Below are 25,131 nucleotides of genomic sequence, written 5' to 3'. Positions count from 1 at the left end.
CTAAACTCCTAACTGTGTATTGCTACCTTAGTCATAGTTGAGATGTTTATTGCTTAAGGGAGGTGTCCATTGAAATGTAAAATTTGAGTGCTGTAATTGAGCCTGTAATTTAATGGTTGACATTGCCTGATGTTTGTCATATTTGTTTTAGTTAATTGTTAAAACACAAACATGAAAAATTAGATCGCTGCTATTTCCCTTTGAAATGTTTCACATTATGCAATGTCGGGGACTTCTAAAGGGATATGCAATGCATTTTTGATCATTGTTAAATGCCGCACAGCGATCTGTAGATGCTATATCCATAGATTTAGACTACGGAATATTTTGGTCACCAATTTGAAAATTAATCTGGCCAAGCAAGCAGGTGACATTTTTTTTAATTCTGAATATATTTTGGTCACCAATTTGAAAATTAATCTGGCCAAGCAAGCAGGTGACATTTTTTTTAATTCTGAATCCAGATTTCCCCTATACCTTATAGTATTAAATATTGAAGAAAAAAAAATTTGCTTAATAGCTTTGAAAAACTATAAAGATAAATTCTAACTTCGACAATACAGCATACCATCCTTCTTCTTGTTAGTCTTATTTTTACATAGTGTTATTTTCTTATCAAAAACATCGAATTAAGGCAAAAACGCGATTTTTTGTTGTTGTTGAATTTTTGTTACTTCAAAATCGTTTATTTTACAAAAACAAAAGAAATCAAAAATCGATATTATAATATTTTTTTTTAATGCATTTGCATATATTCAATACTTAATACTCATCTTCGAAATTAAATGCCAACTTTGTCATCATTTTCTGCAAAATAAATTTCATCCCTGGGTTCAAGTCCTATTAGACAATAACAATCAAAGTACTTTGAGCTTGCTCTAGAGTAACGTATCAATTGAGACACATGTACTCCATATGCTGGTGTCGCTGGGATGTTGCTACACAGAAATGGAAAGTTGACTATAGGAAAATTAAAATCATCGCGATTGTCATAAATTTTAGTATTTAACCAACTTCGAGAAAAAGGTCTAAATATGAAGCATATTTATCTGCGTCGGTAGTATATTTAATTTCAAGTTAACTTGGAAATATTAAATTTAAGTGATCACTAAATCTATTATTATTAAAGACAATTCAGAACCGAAAACTTTTCAAACTGCGTAGTATTCCTGCGGATTTCATGTGTTCCGACATTATCAAACAAACGATAAATGAACTTATTAGAACAATCGAAATTTGTAGAGAAGAACAAGGTGAAATAGATAGTATATATGCAACTTTTTGTGACACAGTTTTTCGTGAAATGGAAGATAAAGTACCGTTCACTAATTGTTCAAAACGAACACGGAGAAAACTTCGTAATGATAAACCCTTCTGGAATGACGAACTTTCTCAATTATGGAAGATTATGAGAGACAAAGAAAAGGCGTTTCTTAAAACTAACGGACATGGTGCCCGACGAAAAGCTAGGACAGAATTCTCGACTTCTCAAAAAACATTTGATAGTCGTTTACGTTTCTTAGAGAGAAAGTACAACTCGAATTTGGCGCTTGACATTGAAAAAGTCTCTACAGATAATCCACGAAAGTTCTGGGATGAGTTGAACAAATTGGGCCTGAAAAGGAAGAAAGATATACCTATGGAGTGTGATATAGGCGGTGGTAATATAACGTGTGATAGATCGGAAGTTTTACAGAAATGGGAATATGATTTCTCGAATTTGTATAAAAAAGTTAATACGACATCTGATGCTACATATTACGCACATGCTATGCAACATAAACAGTTACTAGAGGACAATATGCTAGACCCTCTTTTTGAACCAAACGGAAAATTAAATGGAACGATTTTGATCGAAGAAGTGAAGAAGGTTGTTTTTAATTCTAAAGACGGAAAATCGCCAGGCAATGACCTTTTGCATTATGAAGTTTTGAAGAATAATAGTGTTATATATGTGTTACATAAGCTATTTCAATTATGTTTCGAAACTGGAAAAGTACCTTCAGTATGGGGAAAGGCTATAATTCATCCAATTCCAAAAGGTACACAGTTAGATCAGAGAGTTCCATTAAACTACCGTTGATATTAGTCTGCTTTCTGTAGTAGCTAAGTGTTATAGTTCGGTTTTAAACAACAGATTGCAAAACTTTTTAGAAGAAAATGATTCAATTGTTGACGAACACAACGGATTTCGAAAAGATCGATCATGTTTGGACCATGTCTTTACATTAAACAGTATGATTCAAAATCGGAAGTCAACCTTTGTAACTTTCGTTGATTTGCAGAAAGCATTTGACTTCGTTGATCGCAACTTGTTGCAGTACAAACTTAGATTGAATGGAATAGATGGTTACATGTACAATGCTATATCCAGTTTATATGTTAACACTGAGTCTTGTGTGCGTGTAAACGGATTCCAAACGAACTGGTTCCCTTGTGTAAATGGTGTCCGACAGGGAGACAACCTTTCGCCGACGCTTTTTTCGATCTTTATTAATGACTTAGCTGTTGAGATTAAAAATTTAAACAAGAGTATCCCGGTAGAAAACGAAAAAATCATTATATTGGTGTACGCCGATGATATTGCTTTAGTGACTGAAAATGAACGCGATATGCAAGTTGTTCTTGACGTACTTAATAAATGGTGTGGGAAATGGAGATTAAACGTAAATAGTGCAAAATAAAGTGTTATGCACTTCCGGAAAGGTCGAATTCCACGGACCAGTTCAACATTCAAAATTGGAAATGTACAACTACAAATCGTTGAGCAATACAAGTACCTGGGCGTTATTTTTAGCGAGAAACTTAAGTATACTGCTGCAGCGGATGCACTTGCCAAAGCTGGTGGTAGAGCACTTGGTGCTGCTATTTCCAAAGTTCATTCATACAAGGAAATTGGATTTAAAACCTTTGAAACTGTGTTTAACTGCTGTGTCAGCCCTGTTTTAGATTATTGCTCTGGTGTTTGGGGCTACACTACTTAGCATGGCATTGATATGATACAAAATAGAGCAGTACGATATTTCTGTGGTTTACATCGGTTTGCACCTACTATAGCATTAAACAGTGAATTTGGCTGGTAACCACCAACGCAAAGACATTGGTTAGATATGGTACGCCTATGGAACCGTCTCATTCTTATGGACGACGAGAGACTCACGAAAAAAGTTTTCGAGTGGAAGTATAAGAATAATGGATTATGGTGCACACAAGTTATTGACATCTTTAATAAACTTGGTTTAAGTAACCTCTATGAAACAAAACAAATAGTGGACATACAAGAAGCTAAAGAAAAACTTTTATGTTATACTGAAAGTGAATGGAAATACAAATCTGCTTTATCACCGAAACTACGAACATTTGTGACCTTCAAAGAAAATTACGAACTAGAACAGTATATCACATAAAATCTCTCTAAACAAGAACGATCGGCTCTTTCCCAATTACGATGTGGGATTCTTCCTATACGCATTGAGACTGGAAGGTTCCGTAACGAAGCGCTACCAGAACGAATATGTGTACTGTGTGAAAAGCAAGAGATCGAAGATGAAAAACATTTTGTTTTAAACTGTCCATGTTATTACAAACTTACACAAAGGTTTCTACCTATGGCCGCATTAGACAATTTTAGTGACAATAACGAAAAACTTATCCATTTATTAAAAAACTGTCAAATTCAAACTGCAAAATTTGTAAATTCGGCTTTTATTCATAGAAAAAAAAGCTGTTTATGTTTATGGATATATTTTTACAATGTTCAACATATGTGTGTATCATATGAATCTGATCATTGAAACGATAAATGGATTAGGAAACAATTCAGAAGAAACAACTATCAATGCGATGATTGTATATTATCATTGATTTTCTCAACGAGATTGATTTTATCGCTTGAGCCGGTATGGCTTCGATTCCCGCTAACATGTTTTATCCCGACACATATTTTATGTATGTGCCTGTAACTCAGTGGGTGTCTTTTTTGCTGATTTTCATATTTGTGATTTTGTTCATTTTTTGTACATCAATTCTGTTATAATTTTTTTGTCTTTTGAATAGTTTTACATTAAAATTTTGTGCCTTAAGGGTTGTATATAGCTGAAATGCAGTATGGGCTATGCTCACTGTTGAAGGCCGTTCGGTACCTTTCTGATTCATTTTGTCTCTTGTGCCATTCATACAACGTTTTCTTATTTTTCTATTAAAGTGCATTTTAAACTTTTATTGTTTTAAAGTGTTTTCTAGTTTATTGTTTTGTACGTAACATCATGCCTTTAGTTTTTTGTTTTAATTGTTGGCATATTGGTGCCTTTTATATCAGGCTCTGAAGTATAATTGTCCTCATTTCTGAAACTCATACAGTAATCCATTTGATGGGATCAGTACTTGTACATCCCGTTATTGTGTTATTGTTCTTGTATTCTTGTCTTTCATTTTTGCTAATGTGCTTTGTTTATATGCCTTTTTATCTTTTGATATATGACGTCGTTTTGTACTTATACAACCCGTCATTGTGTTATTGTACCATGTGGTTTCAATTTTACGAACCAACAAAATGCATTGATCCTCTCATTTAACTCTCTCAATGAAAGTTTATCTTATGGGTCATTGTGTTTGTCAGTGTTGTTCCGTTGCTATCTTGTGTACGAATATCTGCAATCTCTGTGTAATCATCAATCATAGTAAGCCTAAATTCGGACACTGGTTTCTTCGCATAGAAACAACTCTTCGTTAATCTGAGCATGGAACGAATACTTTATATTTCAGACTATAAATATGGATACAAAAAATGAAAATCTAAGCGAAATTGTGAATCCCACAATTCAAGAAGAAAAGTGTTGTATTCAGTAAATAACACGTGTTCTTTGTTGATTATCAACACGTAGTAGTCCATCATGCATTGCTACTCAAATGAAAAACCCAGGTGAAAAATATTTGCGGCATATGTACATTTTGCAAATAAACAATTACATGTGCGAGTACATAAGTATGCTTATTTATGCATGTCCATATAAGGTAGTGTTCCCGACCTGTTTACTTGTGTGCGAGTTAGACATATGAACACCAAAATACTAGTGTATTGCCTGGTGGCTTGTATTGCACTTACCTGTGGATTTTTGTGGAAAAACAAATTGCCTTTGCTGGACACATTTTTTTGTATCATTTTATTCTGGTTTCCAGCAATTAACAGCATACACTATGTTACCAATACAGATGTTTATTGATAGCTCCTTTCATGATATTTTTTTCTTGATTCTTTGTCATCAACATATTTTCTTGTGCTTTAATACATACATGCATGATGTAGCTCCTGGTTCATCTTTGTTTGTTATTTAACATATGTTGCTTTGTACTGCTTAAGCACAATTGCTCTGCAACCCAGTTTATTTGAACAATTCAATGTAGTTTGCAATTGTCTTGGACTGCCTAAAAATCAAAGATGTACCTATGATACACAAACAATACCAACACGTAAACAAATGAAGGGAGTAGTTTGTATATATACAAATTATGAAATGTATGTACGGCTGTTCGTGTGCATGATAATTTTTGTTTATAAAAGATATACATTGTATCAGTGAATGCTACTTTGTCGAGTTAATTTCAAGGCACACTACCAGTTTTAGAAGTCATATCATTCAATCATGACATTTTAAGCTTAGTCTAGACTAGACATTGATGTCGTTGACTTGTTGCAGTTACTGTATGTACCTTGCATGTGTATTTAGATGTTTTCCACTGAAATTTATTAAACATGTACCAACTATTCGTATTGTTACGGACATACATAGAATTTACTGAAGACTCATATCGCTCTCAATTTGTGTACAAATGTTCATCTTTATGGACGACGAGAACACAATTTTCATGCTGTTGTATAATATTCAAACACAATGGAAACTTTTGGCCTTCTTTTGTGCGACAATAAATTATGCAAACTTCTATTTTCTCCATTTTTATACATAAAAATTCTTTCTGAGGTATACAAATACTTCAATTACAGGCTAGTACTAGAATATCATATGTTGTGTGTAAAGCTGTTCATCCTAAAGTACAAAAAGAACAGATGTCTAACATGTTTATAGTATTTGTATTATATTTTCTTACAAAATGGAAATATTGTCACTTTTTCAAATGTGACAACGGATTTGCAATTCATAGGTATTAAAAAGTATTCAATTATCAGACCGGAACACGAATAAAATTATGTCACTTTTCATTGTTATCGACATAAGTATCAATAAATCAATAATTTTAACATTGTGAAGCTCTTAATTTATGTAGAACAGTTTATGTTTAGAGAAGAACAGAATTGTAATGCAGTTTTATGATAATTTAACAAAATATTTAATTCAATTTCTTTTTTTGATGATACAATATATTTTGCAATTTTAAGATTATATATTTCGTCACTCTCACTAACGATCCATTTTCGTCCAGTCAGTTTCCTGTCAGTCGTCCTGTCATTACTGTTACTCAAAATGTACCTTGGATAAACTTTAAAAAAAATTATTTTGAATTTAAAAATTTAGTTTTCAGACCATGTTATCGTTTTAAAATCAGTATTCACTAATAAAAATATAAATAAAAAGGTTTTGCGCTTTTGCTACTTATGTACAGTTTTCAGTTTGCCATTAATTTAATGCGATTCACATTATGCATTGTACTCGTTAATTTCTATATTTATCGAAAATGGGCAGTTAGACATTTTTTTAACATCTATGTGAAAATATAGGTCATTGTATTCAAAATGTTTGAATATATAATTCGTCATTTTTTAAAGGTTTTTCCACTTTTCTGTGAAAATATCTATTGATTTTTTTTCTGATTATTATTTTTTTCCTTCCGCCGGTATTTGGTGGTTTTGTAAGATGTCGCTTAGATTTTTTGCAGATGATATCGAACAGTAATTGCGACTTTGAAACTAACCTGTTTAACCGAACACTTTTTATTGTAATAATAATAATACTTTATTCAGAAGCAATACAGCTTATAGAATATACAATTTTACAATATTTTTTGAATGCATCAGTGAAATATAAATACAACAATTATACACAATACATGCATGGCGGAGAATGAGACAAAAAATCATATGATAAATAAATAATACAACTACATATTACGAATTTTTTCAATATTAAACAAAAATTTACCTAAATTATTAAGTTCTTTTACATTGTGAACTGATAACAACTGTATAAGTTTAAAAGTGGATGGATATTGCCAATAATATTTCTCAATGTATAGTTTACTTACATCACTATATCTATTACATTCTAGAATAACATGGTATTCATCTTCTACAATATTGTTAGTGCACATAGTACAAAATCTATTTTCTCTATCTACATTGTAATATCTGCCTGTTTCTATATTGAGGCTATGTGCGGAGATACGATATTTACATATAAAAGGTTTATATATTTGATTAACAGGTCTATCTAAATAAAACTGCAGTATATCTGTGTCATATATATATCTATAAAGTATACATTTTGATGAATTATTAAAAAAAGAATTAGCATCAGCAATAAAGGTATCTTTCATTCTTTGTTTTAGCTCATGTATGAATATATCAACATTATTTACACTTTGTTTTAGCCATACATCATGAAAACCATAACTACATAATATATCTTTGACTGAACAAGCCCAATTCGATTTTTAATTGGGTTTTTTAAATGAACTCTCCAACATATCTTCATAACATGCTTTAAGTATACAGTTATCAGTATTTAATAATTTGAACCAAAATTGAATCAGTCTTCTTTGTCTTTCATAATACATTGGATAACGTCCCAATTCACAGTAAACCATGTTATTAACAGCAGTTTTTCTAACCTTTAGAATTCGTTTTAAAAAACATAAATGTACTTTCTCTATATCACCAGCTTTATGATTACCCCACACTTCACAGCTATAATTAAGTATACTAGATACATAGGTATCAAATAAGGACAGTAGTGTTTCACAGTTATAATATTCATCTACAATTTTACTACATAATGCAAAAACAGCTTTTCTTCCTTGATTTGCTAACATTTTTTGAGTATGTAAAAAACTGCCATTATAATTAAAAAGAATACCCAAATATACAAAACTGTCACATATATCTATTTGGTTGTTATTCAAAAACCATTTTTCTTGACTTTTTACACTACCTCTATTTCTAAACACTACAACTTTAGTTTTAGACATATTAATGTATAAACCATATTCCTCTGCCGAAGAATTTACAGTATTTATCATATTTTGCAGATCATCTATGTTCTCACTGAATAAAACAGTGTCGTCTGCGTACATAAGTAAAAATAAATTTAAGGATTTCAATTCATATGACTGACAGCCATTACTGATTAGGTCTACTTCCATATCATTGACATACAACGAGTACAATAAAGGGGATAAAGATTCCCCTTGCATCAAGCCAGTATTACAATTAAAAAAATCTGAAATTTTTCCATTACACTTTATACAAGTTTTCAATTTAGAATACATAGATTTAATTACAGTAAGAAGTTTACCAGTAACGCCACATCTAACTAATCTCAACCACAATTTTACATGAAAAACACTATCAAAGGCTTTAATATAATCAATGAAACAACAATATAAGCGTTTGCCTTTTCTTAATGACTTAGATATCAAGGAATGAAGACAGAAGATGGCATCAGAAGTGCCGTATCCAGGACGGAATCCAAATTGTGCATCTGTCATAGTGTTGTTAATCTTGCACCATGTTATAAGTCTTGAATTAATCAACGACGTAAATAGTTTTCTTAAATGCGACACCAACGAAATACCTCTGTAGTTTCCAGGATCGTCAGGGTTTCCTTTCTTAAAAATAGGAATTAAAATACATTTCACCCATATTTCAGGGAAATTTCCAGAGCATAAAATGTTGTTGAACAGTTTACAAAGTACAGGTTTCAATAAAGTTTTACCGAAAAGTATATACTCATTCATTATATCATCATAACCAGTCGACTTGTCTCTTTTTAATTTTTTGATGCACGAATCAAGTTCCTTTTCTGTAAACGGAAGATCTAGTTCCTCAAAAACTGTTTCCGGGGTGTCACTCGTTCCAACATTCACATCAGGAGGTTTAGACATAAGTTTTTTAAAATGTTCCTCGAATTGATCCAATGAAATGTTATTTATCACGCGCTTTTTACGTTTTTTAAAATTCTTATAGAAGCGTTTTGGATTTTTCTTCCTTAGTGACGACAGCATATTTCCTCGTTGGTTCTTATAATGTCTTTTAAGTCTTGTTTCGCACCACTTATACTTTTGTTTAGCAAGGTTAAAGTTAATTCTGATTTCATCCGAACGGTATTTGTTGAAACTGTCTAATGCATTTTGATATTGTATATATAATGTTTTGCATTCATCAGTAAACCAAGGCTTGTCTGCATTAGATTTATGAACTTTATCGACATTTTCACAAGATTCACACTGTTCTTTGAATGTTACTTCAGATTTCGTATACTGTTCATATATATCAGTTAAAAGATTATTAAGTCTTTCTACACACGTATCAATATCGCTGTTTTCGTCAAAATTTACCAGTAGATCATCAAACTTTTGTGTGTTGAGTATCAATTTACTTCTGATATCATCTTCTGACCCTTCATTCCAGTTAAATACATTGAACTTAGTTTTATTACAATGACATTGACCGTAAGACTGATTATTACCCTTAAGGTACAATTCAACTACTATTGGAGCATGACATGAATACATATTAAATGGTTCAACATAAAACGATTTTAAACAATTAAACATTTCACTATGTGTAAACAATAAATAATCAATAACGCTACTACCGTTTTTATTATTAAATGTTATTTTCCCACTGTCTGTTCCGAATCTGCCGTTACATATACGTAGGCCGGACGACTGGCATAGCTGCAATATACGCTGACCAAAACTATTTGGAGGTTTAATGTCTTCAGATTTCCTATTACAAATATTACTATCATTTACATAGTCAATAAAAGAAATACTGTTAATCAGTTCTTTATCTAATGTATCATTAACTATATTGTCTGCTTTTAAACCTACTCGTCCATTCAAGTCTCCTATCACAGCCACAGTTCCTAATGTACTATAATGTTCGATATTTTCTTGCAGTATATCAAAGACATCTATATCATATTTACGGTAAAATACATTTTTATCAGGCGGCATATAAATAGCACAAATATACAAATCTTAATCATTTAAACATATATTTTTGTCAATTTTTAACCAGATCATACTATCAGCACAACATTTCAATAAAGTAGTGTTGTTAACCATTTCTTATAAAAAATAACTACACCTCCCCCTTTACATTTTTCTCTATACACAATATTTTTTTCGTAGCCTTTCATTTCAAATTCATCGGGGCATTTAAGCCAGCATTCATTTAGACACAGTATATCATATTTATTCACTAAATTTAAGAAATTTCTATCTGATAATTTCCGGATTAACCCTTTTGATATGTTCCAAGAGCAAATTTTCAAGGAACCACTATTTTTAGCACAATCATTCTCCGCTACCTCCTATTCCTTCCATAGCTCACCATTAACATACAATTTGTCTCCGACAATATAGCCTTCTTGTTTTTTTTCCTTTCTTTGAGCATGATGGGTACCAATTTTTTCCGTCTTTCCAGAACCTCTTTGGGATATTGTGGGCTTATGCCATAACTTGTGTTTTTTAAACGGTTTGAAACACTGCGAATCATTTCACGATCCTCGAATTTTCTAAATTTCACCACAATTGGTCTTGGTTTTGTTGCGCCATTTTTCCTTTTTCCTAATCGATACGCTTTTTCCAAAGTAATTTTGTCTTTTGCGTTTTCTATTTTCAGTTTGTTTTCACAGAAATCCAAAATTTTGTTTATACAGTTTTCATCAGATGTTGATCCCGTTGCACCCCCCTCAGCTCCTTCGTTGTTTTCACTAGGTTCTTCAAGTTCAAAAAATACTAAATTTTGCTTTAGATTTTGGGATTCAATATCCACCAGTTTATCACGAACTTCTTTGTTTTCATTTTTCGTCAATTCTACACCAGAGTTAATAGTGTCAACTTTTAATTTCAAACCTTTCAGATCGTCGTGTGCATTTGACAAGAATTTTGCACTTTGTTCTAATGTGCTAATGCGCTTTTTACAGTCTATAATTTCGTTGTCCATAGAACCAAATTTTGTATCCATTTTGTTTAATCGAGACTCTATTTTGTCAAGTGTTGTTAATTTTGTTTCTATGTTGGCCATCCTTTGACACATTTCTTGAAGTGTAAGTTCTATCCCCTGTATATTGGGCGGGGGCGTAACGTGAGCTAAAGGTGGTGGGGGGTACGGTTGATATGTTTGGAAAGGTTGGAAGGGTGAGTATCCTATCGGCGAACTAGCCATTGGGCCTGTGTATTGTTGATTGGAATTATTCATCGGAAAGTTTTGATTGAAACTACTACTTGAGTTGTTTTCATTTGACGACAAATAGGACTGTGTATTGTTTTTTACCTTCGTACATTTTCTTTTATCGAGGAAACTCGTCTGGTCTGATGACGAAGAATCTCTCACAGTTTTTTTAGAATTTCGTTGTGTACGTTTCCTCTTTTCTCCTCTGGGCTTTCCAGAATTGTTTCCTCCTCTAGGCTTCCCAGAATGGTTTCCTCCTCTAGGGTTTCCTCTAGGCTTTCCTCTAGGCATCCCAGAATAGTTTTATCATTAACAAACACATTTTACAGTTTTTAGTTTGCAATAAATCCCAATATAACAATAACAAATTTCACAATTCAAATTTTCCTGCCATTTTCACTGACGCATGCGCACCATTGAAAGAGTTATCTCGTCAAACACTGTTTTTCTTGTTTGCGCATCTCCTTCGCAACCGTGAAAAAATACAACAAAATTATTTCACCAATTTTCTCGTTATATCTTTAGTATCTGAAGAATGATTTTGACCAACTTTTTGACCACAGCGGTCAGGAGGCCCCATATGAGAGTTATATCCCCATCTGCATTTAAAAAAAGTGAAATGTAATTGTAACTGGTAAACCATAAGTGATAGAGACATAGGATCACTTGTTTGAGGTCCTTGGTCTAGAAAAATAGGGTCAAGGTCAAATGTCAAGGTCATATTCTAAATTTGATTTTTGCTTATTTTCACTACTTTTTAAAACATATTATTACTAAATAATTAGTTGCGACATGTCGTAACACATACATTTTGGTTTAAAAGGTACGCTAACATTAAATTAGAGTTTTCTCCACTGTTAAATGTGAAAATACGCGTATGTAGATATAACTCATTAACTATATATAATAAAGACATACTAGGATATTTTGATTTGACTGTGAAATTGAGCTCAAGGTAATAGGTAAATTTGATGATTTAGATTTTGAATTTTGCATTTACCACATATATATATACATGATTAAGCTATGTCACTTTTTGCATTAGGTTGAAAGCCATTTGACCTTGGAAAAAACAACCAGAAGTGACCTTGTGTAAACCTGTAGTAGCTACTTTTTGTACTTTTTTAATATAAAAGTATATAGAACCATACATTTTTGGAATCAGTGTCAAGGAAACATTGAAAGAATACCGAAAGTAACATTTTTCAAACCGAATGTAACAAATTATCTCCATAATTTATAACAAATTCTATAAAAAAAACCATACATTAATATTTTCATTTCAAAAAAGATCTTTACGAGTGGAAAGACCTGCAATTGTTCTATGAACAATTGTGTTTATTCTAAATTTTAATTTGATTTCCTTTCGGTACATTTAAACAAGTACAAATCACTTATGATAAATATCTGTCCATCTCTTTGTTAAATTATAAACCAATGAAAATGTCTCAACTACACGTTTTATAGATTTCGTGGAAGAAGGATTTTTTCTGTCGTTTTCATCTTCCTGTCGCAGTGTATAATCATCGAGTTGGTGTATGAGCAGAGGTTTAGCTGTAAATGTATCTCCATTGAAGGTAACGTAAACTTTATCTCATTGTAGTAAAAGATATCTGAACTCAAAGATATATTCCAGTTACAACTTTAAATAATGTTTCACAAGGTCAAGGCCTAGTAAAGACGTACGTAAACTGTCTTCACATTGATAAAATATGAATACTTGAGTCCTCTAGTTAAGGTGTCAATCACGACTATGATGTCATTATCACGATGCATATAACGTTGGTGTTTCCACAGTGGTATGCTTTTTTAATGTAAGTTGTATATATGTATAGGCTCTGTAAAACATAATATCCACTTGAGAGTGCCATGTGCTCTCAATTGTTTTTCCTTTTTCATTAGCATTACCAATGTCATGTGCTCTCTGTTTGCTTGTCCTTTTTCGTTAGCATTTACAATGTCATGTGCTCTCTGTTGTTCGTCCTTTTTCATTAGCATAGCATTAAGAATGTCATGTGCTCTCTGTTTGTTTGTCCTTTTTCGTAAGCATTGAGAATGCCATGTGCTCTCTGTTTGTTTGTCCTTTTTTGTTAGCATTTACAATGTCATGTGCTCTCTGTTGTTCGTCCTTTTACATTAGCATTTACAATGTCACGTGCTCTCTGTTGTTCGTCCTTTTTCATTAGCATTAAGAATGTCATGTGCTCTCTGTTTGTTTGTCCTTTTTCGTTAGCATTAAGAATGCCATGTGCTCTCTGTTTGTTTGTCCTTTTTCATTAGCATTAAGAATGCCATGTGCTCTCTGTTTGTTTGTCCTTTTCAAAAGCATTAAGAATGCGCGCATGTGCTCTCTATTATTAGCATATTTGTAATATAAGATTACTTTGATGTTTTATGTAAGATAGGCAATCCAATTGAAATCACATCAACTCTGTAATATTGGCAATTATGAATATATGTAGCTAATTTTAGGTTCAAAACATACATAATTTCACATTGCAAGTGCATTATTTTCACCGAAAAGGGTTGTATTACAGATATAAATTGAATTAGATTTCTAACAAATACAGTTTAGATTGAGATTAAATCAATTCAACACTTTATAACAGTAAATGACAATCATGTCAGCACAATAATGCTTACTACGTGGATAGCGATACCTTTGGAGAAAAAATGTACGCTATCAGCGACATCAACCTATTGGTTGTACAAACGTCTCTTTCGTTTTGAATTGTTTGACATTTTGAAAATGACGAGGTCCTTTGCAGATATTTATACTATTTGAGGTCTGTTCATTGTTGACATCCGTATGTGACATTTGATTGCTTTCATTCGTATTATTTATTTTTTTTATGTTTTAGTGATTTGCAATTATGATTCTTCTACTTTATTCTAAATTAAAATAACATGCCATTTTTAATCATAATAAAGAAACTGAAATGGTTAGCCTTTCCTTATACCCGTACAATAGTGCCTCAAATCATAACACGTGCCCACGCATAATGAATAGAATGAATGGATACAACGTTGTAAACAATGGCACGTTAATAAAGCTATTAAACCAAGAGTTCCAAATGGTGAAGTTGAAATCATCCCTTCGTAAATTTTACGGACGCCATCACGAGTTGGTTGACCGTTATGGAATAACTGTTTCACAAATGATATCGGATATGTACCTTACGTCGTAAATACAATCCCCTTCCCTTTTATAAATGTGACCTACCGAATAATGTAGCCTATTTACCGGATTTGTTATTACATAATCAACACGACGGGTGCCACATGTTGAGCCGGATCTGCTTACCCTTCCGGAGATCACCCCTTTCAATTTTAGCCAGGCGTTGTCACTTTATTTTCAATGTATGAGTTAGACTGTCCCTCTTGTATCTTTAGTCCCTCTTTTAATACATACTAGATACGCAATTATGTAAAATGTAGTACTATAAATGCAATGATAGTTATGTAAAAACCCAATTTTTATATCTAACAGCCTGTATGCGACCTGATAATCGGTATATGATTTTAGATATGGAACATATATTGAAAACTTTGAATTACTTGAATACAATTATTTAATCTATAAATGAATCTATGAAATCGTATCTTTCTTGTAGACATCATGAACGGACCAAGAAACCAAGACAATTCTGAGGATGAAAATTTATTTGGCATAAACAAAACTACATACTGGGAATTATACGGTGTAAAACGTTTTCCGTACCGTGGAAAGCGTAAGTTTACACCATTACTTTACCAATCTTTCGAAGGGGGAATGGTGATATCAAATGACGTTTTTGGACTAACAATCAGTCAATTTGAACGGATGTATAAAGCTTGTTTAGAAAGAAGGAAAACCAAGGAACAGTGGATACTTAACCTTAGATATCCTGACAAATCTTCAAATGAATATCTAGAATACTTACAGGATTGTACAGACTGCAATATCGGTAAGGCAATAAAAAAGAACAATGTTTTGCCCTGACTCTGCCTACCAAAAATATAGCTGCCTTCTCAAAATCTTTTATCGGTATACTGATGAAGGTTTCTTTTTAATCATATAGGCATGGAGACTGCAAAACAACTGACGCTTTAATTTATCTCCGTCTGTCGAAAAATGAAAGAAAGTGCCGGCAAACCATTTTTATTTCTTTCTCATATCAATTTCTTTAATTGTAGGCAATGACAGTTGTATACTGGATTTCCATTTAATCAAAATGTAGAAACGTTCTACCAAGATTTTAATCGTATCTAACAGAAAACAGCATTACAAAAAAGATAAAAAAAACTACAAATCGGGGACAGCATGACCAATATAGTAACGATTAGCGATGAACACAAGTACAAAAAAAGAAACATTATAGGAAAAAATAATATAAAAGAGATAAACGACATCTATACAAATAGTTCACACAATAATTCATAAGAACATTTATGATTGAAGATCCGGAACCCCACCAAAAATTGGTTCGAACTCAAGTGCTCCCGAAAAATTCAATTTCTGGTTATTTATAGGTCATCATACTCAAGAAATGAAAACACAATAATTATCAGTCGTATTCACTTAATTGCAATCGAATACTAGTACTAGTGGACGGTATGAACTAAATTTATAACATAAATGATATCTGTAAAGTGAACGTGAAACAAGTACAAACAGGATAAATATAAAGGTGGATCATCGGGATATATTTCCTCAGATTTTTTTTTTCATATTTAAAAAAAAGGAGTAATAGAGTATTTTTTAAAGCTACAAGTCGTGCGAAATTGCCCAAATTTGTAAAGATTGTTCATAATCAAACACATTTTTGGGAATAAAAAGGAATAAAAAGAAATAAAAAGAAACTATAAGATAGGAGTACGAAATAAAAGTTATGAATATAGGTTGTATAATATGCTTTGAGAAAATAGGAAAAAAAATAGTGTCACCGATCTTGTTTTCTTAAGCTTGTTACAAATGAAAAACGAAAACTTCACATCATTCCGGTATAAAAATAAAAAAAAAAGTTATATCCCCAAAATTACCAAGTTAAAAAATTGATTCTTAAATCATAAATGTTAGGAATTTGTTAAAACATTTTGGATAATGCAATAAATCAACAAATAAGCAGTCTTGCACATGAAATACAAATCTGTCTCAAAATTTTAAAATTTAGTAAAAGAACTAGACAGACTGTGTACTGATGTTGTACAATCCAATATGGCGGTATACAGTGAATTTAACTGAAAGTAAATTACATGTTAAGGTAAAACTGCGATTTATTATAAAAGGTATCTCAATAAATGAAGTTGTTCTAAACCGCTTTTCTAAATATACTTTAATTAGAAGCGCTTAACTACAAGAAATAACGCAAAACACGATAAGTCTATATTTGCATACAGTATGCTTGTTTTGAACAATTCAATTGCTTATGAATAGCTGATTTGCAGAAATGAACTCTTCTTTAATTATGTTCATATTTAGGCAATAGTGTTGAATTCTAGGTCGATAATATCACAAGAACGCAAGATCCAACATGTTAAGTATTCTTGCATTGGTTGTAAAATGTCGTATCTTGCTTGTAATGCACGCTAGAGGTCGGATTTGTTTACATACCTGTTAAAAATATTGACACTTATTGCTTGCTATATTTATCGGGAAGATACATGTAACTCTCCATGTACGGACGGCATTGTAAGTTTTTTTTATAAATATTTTATTATATATATTTTTCGTAGGTCAACTGCTTTGTTACGAAAATAGTCCGAAAGAGAAATGTTTGTATGAACAACTAGTACAAATAGTCGGTACTGAAATAGATATACGAAATCGACAGCGACTATTTATCATAAACGATAGGATCTTCAACTCAGCATGTGTCTTTGATCGTACACAAATATCAAGTGGGAGTCTGGCTGAAGGTCTTGATTTACCAGGCAGTGACATGGATATTATGTACGTAGTCAATAGCATAGAAATAATACAGAATGAAGAGAACATCAATAATCCGAAACGTCGTAGTATGTATGTTATGGAAATAGATATTGATCATCCTGGATTTGCAAAACTCAGACAGGTAACATCACATAATGACTTATCCCCCCATGAACAATGTGGCCGTTGTCCACCAGGTACGTGTACCGGTACACAATTGTATCTTCTAGTAAAACCCTTACTAAATTTTGTTAAGCAACAGTATTCAGGCATGAATCCATGTGAACATGGTCCATGTATATCAGACCAGGACCAAACGACAGATATTGCATTCTGTATACGGAGTAAATATTTTCCTCACAACGCAATTCCATGGGCATCTCGTCATCGATTGCAATGGCCGACGAACTTTGTTATTGACATGATCATGAAAAACGGATGCTTGTTAGTTCCTATAGGACCTAAGATATTATCAGATAATGAATTATTGTGGAGAATATCTTTCTCTGTGGCAGAAAAAATACTTGTACATTCGTTTAATTTTACTCAATTCTTATGTTACAGTCTACTTAAATTAACATTAAAGTGTATCGTAGACACAAATAGTGATGTAAGAGAGCTATTGTGTTCATACTTTCTGAAGACGGCTGTATTTTGGGTCGCAGAGGAGTTGGATATTGATACATTTCAACTACCGAAATTGTATTACTGCTTTTCTCTCTGTCTTGATAAATTAATGTCATGGGTAAAAACATGCTACTGTCCGAACTATTTTATACCTAAACAAAACATGTTCATAGGAAAGATCAATAAGAGAAACAAAAATATTCTACTTGGTGTACTTGAGAGTATCAAATTTGGAGGGATTGATGCTTTGGTAAATAGTTTATTTCAATCTGACAATTCCCGTTTAGCAAGTGCAAATAGTGAATTTCCATCCATTATGTTAGACTTCCTTTTTTACAGGATAAAGCCATTGTATTTCGTTTCAAATTGGAAATCAAGGATTGAATGTACTAAATATCTGTTAAAGTCTGAATCATCTCCATTTATTATTGATGTATGTACACATCATAATGCCGAACTCAGTAAATTTGTTGCACAACTACTGCCATCACCAAACGCAAAAGGCAACACGTGCAACATACGCAAATGCTACCATAGACATTTACAAAACGGTACCAATACTGATGCTGTATCAGGTTGGTTGTTATACGCATCATTTTATTATGTAACAGGACAGTTTAATATTTCACTAAAACTAACGGATTATGTTCTATCAAGATGTTCACCTGATATGAAGGCGAAAGAGGATAACAACTGTGAAGTACACAGAAATTGTTACAGAAAAAATATACATGCTTCTATGAATCTTAATCGCAGGATTAAAACGGCTACAATAGCTAATGTCCAATACATTCCGAACTCATCATTAATTCCAGAAGAACTACAGCTGGAGGTTGAAACGGAAATATTAATCATACCGCCTGTTGTAATGTCCCACTGTCTTAATGTTCTATGCTATCATCATCTTGGTGATATATACAACAGACAGAAATCTTTACGTGTTTTATATCTAACAGTGTTAAATAGATATTGTATTTCTCAAAGAGATATATCTGCGTCGATAACACTACTTGGAGTGTGCTATGAGATTTCCGGTGATAAAGAATTGGCCTATCAGTGCTATGAGGAAGCTCTACGAAGTGGTTGCCATATTTGTAGTTCAGCAGAAAAAAGAAAATCAAAACTTGAAAGCAATTAATGTGGAATTAATCTTTTGGATGGTCACTGAGCATGACTATATCAGTAATCCCACCTACGTATTTGGTATGATTGTATAATTCGATTGCAACACTCTTATCATGTTCATGTTCATGTTCTTAGTAAGGGATTATCCTATTGTGCAGACCTACTTACAATTTAAAATGAAGAGTTTGATAAATAATATACAACTGCCATAAATCACATTTACCAGATTGAAAGGATTTATTACAGTGATTGGATTTGACTACAGGTTGCATTGTTAAACAAATAAAAATAAAAATAAGTTGAAGTTTACTGCTGCAGTAAAATTTATGCACATAATGAAAATAAATAACTTCAATTAATTTGTGCACATAATGAACATAAATAACTTTAATAATAAAGAATGATTATTTCCAATTTTCCGATAAAAAAAAACTTAAAGCATTTACCATACATAATAAAATAGTTTTAAAAAGCCGGACTGAAGTATTGGCTGAGGAATATTTTTTTTGTTACTGAAATTTATTTATTAATTGAAACTGTAATCAAAAAAGGATAATTCCTCGCTCAAATATTATAAGATTTGCATACATACTCACAGCCAAGAAACATATACTTTGTACTGCTGTGTCACCTTACATCTTGTCTATAACACATTATTTGTAATATTTCACAAATTAAAAGAAAGTCATTGCATCATTTAAACTAGCCCATAAATGAAGTACTGCAAAATGAATTCATGTATCAATTTTAAACATTTATTTTACACCAACAATGAAACAAATTCTTGAATACAACCAATCAAGAAATCATTTGCGACTTGAGCAGTTTACAATATTCTAAGTGTGTAAGAGAATGATAATACCTTACTATCACTCGTAACTAATATCATTCTCTTACATATATATATACGTCAGTAAATACATTATCTGATTTATTGACATATTTCGAATCAGTTAAGATATATTAATACATCAGGACATACTAATGTTGTCAGTGTTACTAACGAGCAGCATATGTCCAAGCACAAAAGACAAGAAACCATCATTTTGAAGCATCCAATATTATACTTTATAGTTGCTGTCGCATTATGTTAGCTGATTGTTATTCATTTACTCCTCGGAAAGAGTTACCATGTTCATGGGAATGAGTTACCTTATCAATTGAAAATAAACAAATATACACGCCTTACTATTTCTTTTATAAACCTCACCGAGTCGTTATATAATGCTAATGCAGGCATTTTTTTTTATATCCGATAACACAACATATATATAATTTTATGTTTATTTTGCCACTCCTTATTGTGCCTATAATACTCATGGACAATTCCAATATTTTTCATTATATGGTGTACAAATGTTTGCACCTCATGTTTGCGGTATACTATCGTCTTCGCAAGTTTGTTGTTTTCTGTTTGGTATTAGATTAATAACTAAGAGACATGATGTTACATCTTGTGATCAATTTATTTGGCAATCGTCAATAGCAGTCAACAGGGTTTAGGACATCAGTTGTTCGAGTTTTGTTTAAATATACTTTTCTCTTTTTTTGGTCTTTTTAAAAATGTTTTTTAGACCCCGCAACCCAAATAGTTGTTTTACATTCACATTACGATTTTTATACCACGCAATCTTTGTTTTTAATTTAGACTTTAGACATAGATTACTAGTGAATGCTTTATCTATATGTTCACATAAGAATATAAGAAAAGATATCACTAATAATTTCGTGTTTTCTGTTCTGCAATTATGTCATGATAAATTGCCGACCGTTATACCGTTTATGGCTAGGCATCAAGATGTTAATCTTTTTCAACAAGATAACGCTTGTGCACACTCAGTAAGACTCACACAATATATGGCCTATCATTTGGTTATTCTAAAATTGTAATTAATATTGAAGTATTTTGTTTCATAATGTGTAGTTAATAAATTTATCTCAATGATGACAGAATAACATTTTGAGTCTTATTACTATCTAAAGACGTTAAATAGACAATGTTCCATACCTTGACATCACATTTACATAACAGGCCAACACATAATGCATTCAATATAATAAAAGAGGATGAATGTCTGCTTAACAACAAGTTGCACTTACATATGAATAATCAGGACAAGAAGCTGTAAATCTAGCATAAATATTAAACCTGCTTAGAACTATACTGACTCGCTGAGTTGGATTTATATTGCGCTAGTTCATAGGATAACAGTCCGCACGGAAACATGTCACCTTACCCGAACACATAAATCCCGAGCAGGCCAGTCTTTGCTCTTCCTCCGTTTTATCGCGTGTTTATCAAAGAAACAGCAAATACAAAAGTTTTAAGTCTTTGGTTTGATCCGATTGTGTTTTGAAGCCATAAACCTCTAGCTTTGGACCTACGAATTACGATTCTATTAAGTATTGAAATGGATTTATCCTAAAGGATAAGTGTGCCTGTTTATTCTTTATGATATAGGACATAGCATACTAAATTACAATAGAAAACACAAATTGTGGCGCATTGTTGTGTTGACATGAATTATCATTGATATGGTCATGATTATAGATTATAGATTAATCGCTTATAAAACTTATCATTTTTGAAATACTTACAATTTCTACCCAAAATTCATAACTATTAAAATTTTTCACATACTCACGTGTCCTGAAATAGTTTTCAACAAAACTGAACAATATATTCACTTGAGGTATAGGGAAGGGTTGATATCTCACTTAACATGTGTAGCCCCGATGCATTTTTGTACCTGCCCCACATTTGTCTAGGAGCCAACAGAAATCCGCCTCCGGGTGCGCGTTTTTCTCTTTGTATTAAAGATCAGTTGGTGGCCTTTTAGTGTTTGTTTTTACTTCTTGGTGTGGGTGTTGTCTCTTTGACACATTTCCCATTTTTAATTCATTTTACTCTTTGACACAGCTATATTTTGATATTTCAATTTTTGATTTTGGGTACTATATTTTAATTGACAGATTCAGGTACTTTTTCCTCATATTTTGTGGACGCAATGAGTCTTTTGTTTGTGTTTTGAAATAGAAAGTTTCCTTACAGCAGAATAATAAGACTTTTTTTGTCCTAATTAATGCATCGTTTTAACATGTTACAAACTAGCTCTGTTATACGTAAAAAGGAAAACCAGAAGCAACAAAACATACCTTAGCCCATGGTTGATACAAAGGAGAGAAATCAATAAAACATGACAAAAGCGTACTTTCGACTCTATTAACCAAGGGAATGAATGGGAAACAACTGTCATATTCCTAACAGGGACCATAGATTTTTCTGGGGAGAATATCTACAAACTTTACACAGTTATTGATGAACGCATATTTGTATTTAAATTAGAGATATCGATGGCAAATAGCTCTACGTACTTCATCTACAGATACATCACCCAGTAAACACTCATGTTATTCGTTCAAACCCCCTTAATAGGTGTAATAGACTAAGATATCGATCGCGTAGGACTTAGACTTAGGTTGTTGGTTTGTTTAACATTCCAGCTTTCCATCATTAGTATGTATGATCACCTCTACCGGTATATAGACACGAGTGTTGAACGCAGCGTTTAAAGCACAACCTCTTTGACAAAAAATACTTGTTTGTCGTTCCAGATCTACTAGTCTAATTAAAACATGTAAGGAAGTATTCGTTCAACTAACTAAAACAAGCACTTTTTTTATAAAAGTACTTTTAGAAACTCCTTAATCTTGCTGCCAGTTGTTTTTCATGGTTGCATTTAATATGCCAGAAAATACGACCTCTCGACGTTTGTGACGTGACATGCGAAAAAACATTTGAGAGCCATTGTAGAAACATTTTACACTTTTCAATTTCTAGTCTTTTATTTTGAAAGATGTACACCAATGGTCAGAAGCTTGAAGAAATCAAAACATGAAAATATTTGTCCCTCCGGCATCAATAGGGTTAAGTCCGGTTTAAGAAAAGGCGGAAGATTCCAAACATCTCAGTCGATGAATATTGACAAAGTCATGGCAAAAACACGAAAAACGTTCAAAGTTACAAAAGTATTCAAAATACAATATAGATCACAAAACACGTAAGTAACACGAACACAACGCCCCGCCAAACAACATTTGGATCACAGGTACGCCTTTTTGGTCAGCAGACCCAACTCACATATTGTATTTGTCATGTTGCCCATGTTTGTATAGTTCTAATTGGGTTATATGGTATTTAAATAAAAAAAAAAAGGACGACATTGTTGTCACCACAGTTGAAAGATAGCCCTCGTCATATTTGAAACAGATATTTCAAAAAAGGTCACCTAACTCGTAATGATGCCCGTAAAAGTTTCAAAAGGATAAATTCAATTTCAACCCATGGAAAAGTTTACGGCTAGTGAGTTGAATCATAAACATATCGTTCAACTGAAACATATAAAAGTGTCAGTTTCTGTCATTCTAAATCATAAGTTGGGGGTAGTAAATCCATTCTAATGAGGTTCGTATATTGTGATCATGTACGAGAATAATGTAGCTATTGAGATATGTAAACACATACGATAGAGCAAATAATACACAGAATTTTGTTGAAGTGATTTATTGATGTTGATGAAGACTCCTGACTTTGATCAGACACGTTCATGCAAAAGATGAGGTGTTAATCATATAAGCAGACTCCCAACCCATCCAATAACCTGAGACAGTGATTTAACAGTACAACATAAGACCAAACTAAAACAATCAGTTAAAAATGGATGGACTTATCAAATGGTTACATATAGAAATAATTCTAACAAAAACACATGAATTTTCAAATTATTTCAAATAACTAATAATTGGAAAATTTGAAGCCCAACTTCCTGGTAAACGAGTTTCATAATACTTGACAGATCATATCAGTTATTGTTTATTTTCAAACAAGAAATGGCAAGATTCTTATCTTAAGTGTGAAACACTTGCATCAATTAACAAATTAATAATAATTTAGAAAATTCACTTTGTTCTTTATTTATATATATACTTTTCCCGAATATATATTTCCTTGGTTTTTTTTTTATATATCTACTGATATTTTAAAAATCAAGAAAACTAGAAATTCCAAGTTTAAGGCTTATCAGATATGAACTATTCATATAGCCATTTACTTTTGAACATCGGAATTCATTATAAATAGGTGTTGGTGTCAATGTTAAAAATGCTTCCTCTTGATAATTCACTTTTACCCTTTGCTTAGCTGTGTATGTTTATGGATATACATTGTATATAACTTTTTTTCCTTATCTGTGACCTATATTTTGATATGTGCTTATTCTTTGAGGCTATATTTCAACTTTTCATATTACGGTTTTGGACCAAGTGTGACATACAGGTTTTTTTTTATATTCCGATAAAAATATGTCAACACCTCTTTTTTCCCTATCATTTCAATGAAAATGGTCCCTTTTACATACCTGCTTAAAAGTAATATTTTGAGCCTGAATGGTCCAACCCCCTTTTTTTTCAACCAATTTGATTCACTTCTATAAAGATAAAAAAAAAAAAAACGGCACTTCTTATAGAAACTTCGATAGGCCCGAGCCGCATTAAGGAAGATAAATCCCAACTTCCTATTTAACGAGTTTTAAAAATATTTGACAGATCATATCAGTTTTGTTTATTCTTAAACAACGAAATAACAAGATACTTATCTTAAGTGTTAAATACTTGAATATATGAACCTGGATAGAAATTGAAACACAATTTAAAAAATAAGGATTTCGAAACATCATTCTTTTTTTGATTTATATATATATATATACATATGTGGTCTAGCGGGACGGCTGCAGTGCAGGCGATTTGGTGTCACGATATCACAGTAGCATGGGTTCGAATCCCGGCGAGGGAAGAACCAAAAATTTGCGAAAGCAAATTTACAGATCTAACATTGTTGGGTTGATGTTTAGACCAGTTGTATATACATTATGTACACAGCCATGTATCACCATCATTGATGGAGATCCGATGGATACATCTGTTGTAGGGTTGTCACTGACTCAGACGTACTTATATATATATATATATATATATACACATATATTATATACTTTTC

The 25,131-nt window shown here is 32.2% G+C and overlaps 1 protein-coding gene across 1 annotated transcript; it reads left to right on the top strand.

The window, feature by feature from the left end:
• Positions 1 to 12,886: 12,886 nt before the first annotated feature.
• On the top strand, positions 12,887 to 19,089 carry LOC134701237 (uncharacterized). The gene is made up of 3 exons (XM_063562367.1): positions 12,887 to 12,990; positions 15,028 to 15,360; positions 17,129 to 19,089. The coding sequence occupies exons 2-3, from the start codon at positions 15,033 to 15,035 to the stop codon at positions 19,087 to 19,089; spliced, it is 2,289 nt and encodes a 762-aa protein (XP_063418437.1). The 5' UTR covers positions 12,887 to 12,990; positions 15,028 to 15,032.
• The last annotated feature ends 6,042 nt before the right edge of the window (positions 19,090 to 25,131 follow it).

This window comes from Mytilus trossulus, unplaced genomic scaffold, assembly GCF_036588685.1.
Source record: "Mytilus trossulus isolate FHL-02 unplaced genomic scaffold, PNRI_Mtr1.1.1.hap1 h1tg000234l__unscaffolded, whole genome shotgun sequence".
In the NCBI taxonomy this organism is placed as follows: Eukaryota; Metazoa; Mollusca; class Bivalvia; order Mytilida; family Mytilidae; genus Mytilus; species Mytilus trossulus.
Note: the sequence above shows the minus strand (reverse complement) of the source record. Positions and strands in the feature narration are given on the sequence as shown.

Bases quoted from the DNA above. Each gene is read 5' to 3' on its own strand.
- LOC134701237 (XM_063562367.1), top strand. From the start codon at position 15,033: ATGAACGGACCAAGAAACCAAGACAATTCTGAGGATGAAAATTTATTT. The intron at 15,361-17,128 runs GTAAGGCAATAA...TATTTTTCGTAG, and splicing joins TTGTACAGACTGCAATATCG to GTCAACTGCTTTGTTACGAA.